At 35.6% G+C, this 4017-nt stretch overlaps 1 protein-coding gene across 1 annotated transcript; it reads right to left on the bottom strand.

Annotated features, from left to right (window-relative positions):
* Positions 1 to 906: 906 nt before the first annotated feature.
* LOC117275018 (uncharacterized) lies at positions 907 to 1338 on the bottom strand. Its single transcript, XM_033654357.2, has one exon. It carries the CDS (start codon positions 1336 to 1338, stop codon positions 907 to 909), a length of 432 nt encoding a protein of 143 aa, XP_033510248.2.
* Positions 1339 to 4017: the final 2679 nt, after the last annotated feature.

Below are 4017 nucleotides of genomic sequence, written 5' to 3' on the forward strand. Positions count from 1 at the left end.
TTCAGTTTTAGATTTATAGATCTAAGCTCTAGGACAGTTGAGTATAGTGCATAAATCTGGTTCTTCAAAACAATATTTTCACTTACAGTTTCACTAACCCTAAGTTCCAGGTTTTTGCACTTAGCCTTCAAAATCACACATTCTTTAGACAACTATTCCTTTTCGTTATTTACATCCTCAGATTCATCAATTAGTTCTAGTAGTAACTCAGATAACCTTTCTTCAGACAACAATTTAATCTTATCTTTGAGATGAATTACACTTACCTCAGTTTCTTCATCAGATTCTCCAATGGTCATAAGTGCTTGTTCATCCTCATCATCATCATCTGAGCTTTCTCCCCAAGCAGCGACCATAGCCTTGGTTAAACCTTTGTTATTGCTTTTCTTGGGTTGAACATGTTCCTTCGTTCAGCTCTTTCCTTATTCCATTCAATTTCCCACAAAGAACAGCTCTTGATGTAGTGATCAGTCTTTCCACACTTGTATCAACCATCATTAGTTTGCTTCTCATGAGCTTTTGACTTGCTATAGATTTCACTTCTTGAAGAACCCTTTCCTCTCCTCAGGTACTTCTTGAAGTCCTTGGTGATCATAGCCATTTCATCATCTTCCAAATCAGAACCTTCAGTGATTCTAAGTGCCAAGCTCCTTTCCTTCTTAGGCACATTCATCTTTATGGTTTGTCTCCTAAGTTCATAAGCAGTGAGATTTCCAATTAATTCATCTAGTGGGAGAGTGGAAATATTATTTGATTCATGGATGGCAATGATTTTGCTCTCCCAAGTGATAGGCAAAACCCTAGTCAGTATCTTCTCGACTCTATCTTTTTCAGGAATAATCCTTTCAAGAGATTTTAGCTCATTTGTTAGTGTAGTGAACCTTGTGTACATTTCTTGAATGGTTTCTACTTTCTTCGTATAGCAAAGTTCTCATACTGAGAGTACAGTAGAGTTCCTCTGGATCTCTTCACCTGAGGTGTTCCTTCTTGAGCCACTTGCAGTGTGTCCCAAATTTGTTTAGCAGTGGTACAAATTTGGATTCCGCTGTACTCATCTGGACCAAGTCCACAAACAAGCCATTTCTTGGATTTAACATTTTTCTCCCACTTCTTCAAGTCCTCAGTAGTGCAGTCCGCTTTTGTCTTTGGCACATCTACTCCTTCAACAATATTCTTCAAGGTAGCTAGTGGACCATCGGTGACAATGTCCCATAGCTCATAGTCCTCTTCTGTAATATGATCTCTCATTCTATTTTTCCACCAAGAATAGTACTGGCCATTAAAGAGTGGTGGCCTAGCAGTGGATTGCCCTTCCCAGTTTCCAGGTGGTGCACTCATCTTGATCTTCTCCTAAGGTGTTAGCCTCTTAAAGGATAACTGACTTTGATACCAATTGATGTTTTATACTTCAATGCCACACAAGATGGGGAGTGATTTGTGTGGTGTCTAAGTTTTTGCGTGCACAGATTATAGAAGAACCTGGTTCTTCTATGTGTTCCTTATACTACTGTTGCAGAAATAGTAAATGTGAAAATTAAAGAACACAAGTATATTTACGTGAAAAACACCCGGCTCAAAAGTGAAAAAACCATGACCTACTACTCAGTAGGATTTTTCTCAATACTTCACTAAATCACTGAGCCAAAACAACATTTATAAAACTCTTTGTAAACCTAAGGATTACCTCTAATCCCGTTGTGGCAACCAACCTCTAACTGTTGCGACAATTTCAAGTTAACTCTAACTTGAATACAATACTTAGAGTACCTAATACAATTGCTTCTAGATAAAGCTGAAAGGTACAACTTGAAACACCTACTACAATGAAACTAGAATAAGACAAATACTTGGAATTGGTTCTTCTATCTGGTTCATGAAGCTTCAGGTTCGCACACATGAATCACACAAGAATTGCTTGTAAAATGCCTTGCTATTTTGCTCTCAACTCAAGTTTAACTTCAGCGTTTGTGCGTACCTATAAAATGAGAACATCATGCAATATATAAAGTTAGTAGAATAGGAAATAACTAGAGTTCTAATGCTATACTCGTCCATGGTGGAAGGTTCTAGTTATCTTCAACTTCTAACTACTCCCTTATCTAGGATAGAGTTCTCTCGAGTAAGGAGTCCTTCTCCTATCATTTATGCAACCTTTTCATTCAGGAGATATCAGATATAATCATTTAAGCTTATCGCCTTCACGTGCATGCCTTGTTCTTGAAATTGCCTATGTCTGTGTACATTGTATATAGACCTGATTCATGCTTGAGTTCCTTTGTCAATCATCAAAACAAACTTCACTTGGGCCAACAAATACTAATTGTTTTTACTTTATTTTTGGAAAAGTAACTGGCTATACATCAAATTGCTTAGGAGATGACCTTGGCAGCATATGTTGGAGCTACATAAACATAAAGCTAGAGTTTAATTAAAAGAAGAAATAATAATAAGTCAACACCAGACTCTATACTATGGTATACGTGATCCGCAATAATTAAAACTAAAGCGTAAGACCTAGCGTGGAGGCCAAGGATGTTGCATCAACTTCAGGGCTAAACCAAATAGGAGCTGGTAGAATCTTTTGTATCTTGTCGACATCAAGGGGGTAGTAACAACTTAAAAAGCTTTCTTCTCTATAGTCATAAATTCCCAAATCATGACCTCCATAATTATGCTTCTTCCTAAACGTGTAAGCCCAAGTCAGATTATCTGTAAAGTAAATAGAAATGGGCCATAATTTCGGGAACATGGTGGTCGAGAGAGCAAAGCCAGGATTTGGGCCAATGAAAAATGCACGATTTTCAAGGCTTTCCGTTAAGTATTCAAAGTCCACATGATCATCGTCTATAAAATCAAGCTTGAAAATATCAAAAGTTCGGGTCTTGTAGGGATATTCACTGCTAGAAATTACAACTATGGAAACCCTTCCAAAACCGTTGCAATAGAAACACTAACCGTCCTGTAGGGCTATTAGGACGGATTTGGACGCGTTCTAGGATTCATCGTTACAATAGGTCTATTGGAACAGTTATTTGTAACGGTTTCAAAACCGTCACTGTATAGGAATATTGTAACAGTTATGGAACTGCTACTATTGTTCTATCTATGGGAACAATTTTCTTTTCTATTGGGACGGTTATAAACCATTGTGGTATAATAATACCAATGACTTTTAAGTCTATTGCAACGGTTTTTATGATATATTGCATCGGTTTTTGTGATATATTGAAACAATTATCAGTACCCTATTGCAACAGATATTGTAACATTTTGTAATGGTTATTAGGGGCTGCTGTTATTATTTGCTAGGTTTATTGGAACGATTACATTCTCTATTGCAACAATTCGCAATTGTAATTTCTTATATTTATGGAAGCAAAATGAGGAATATTTTCCTATTCAATAAAATATTTTACATCATAACTTATAAACTACGAAATAAAATTAAAATATCCAACTAACATTATCCATATACCAAAATAAAATATGAATACATTGTTTGATTAACAATTCAAAAGTCAAAATAGAAGAGTTTGCATACAAAATGTTCTAAACTAAAATATCCTTAAACATGATAATAGAAACTCTAACAACGATCAACAACACTCAAGTAAGGTCTTCGTCACTGCTTTCGACCGCAATCGCTGCACCTACAAAAGACAATCAAAAGTAATTAAACGATTTTTTTAAAGATAATTGAATCACAAAGTAATTGAATGACCAATTTGATAACTCGAATATTTTCAGACTCTCTAAATTCTTAAATATTTTGACAGAGTTTTCTTTGTAAATACGACTATCCCAAAATTTTCAACCTACTCAAAGCATCATTTATAAATATGACTATTCCAAAATTTTTAACCTGCTCAAAACAGGATACAATTTCCATGCGGAACCTAAGATCCATCCACTAATCACAAGATGAGTAGCTGTACTTTAAGCAACATACAATAAATCAGAATCCGCAATAGACAAATCAAATCAAACAACACTCCAGTCTGTTATTTTTTAAGCAAG

Source organism: Nicotiana tomentosiformis, chromosome 3 (genome assembly GCF_000390325.3).
Source record: "Nicotiana tomentosiformis chromosome 3, ASM39032v3, whole genome shotgun sequence".
NCBI lineage: Eukaryota > Viridiplantae > Streptophyta > Magnoliopsida > Solanales > Solanaceae > Nicotiana > Nicotiana tomentosiformis.

Bases quoted from the DNA above. Each gene is read 5' to 3' on its own strand.
- LOC117275018 (XM_033654357.2), bottom strand. From the start codon at position 1,338: ATGAGTGCACCACCTGGAAACTGGGAAGGGCAATCCACTGCTAGGCCA.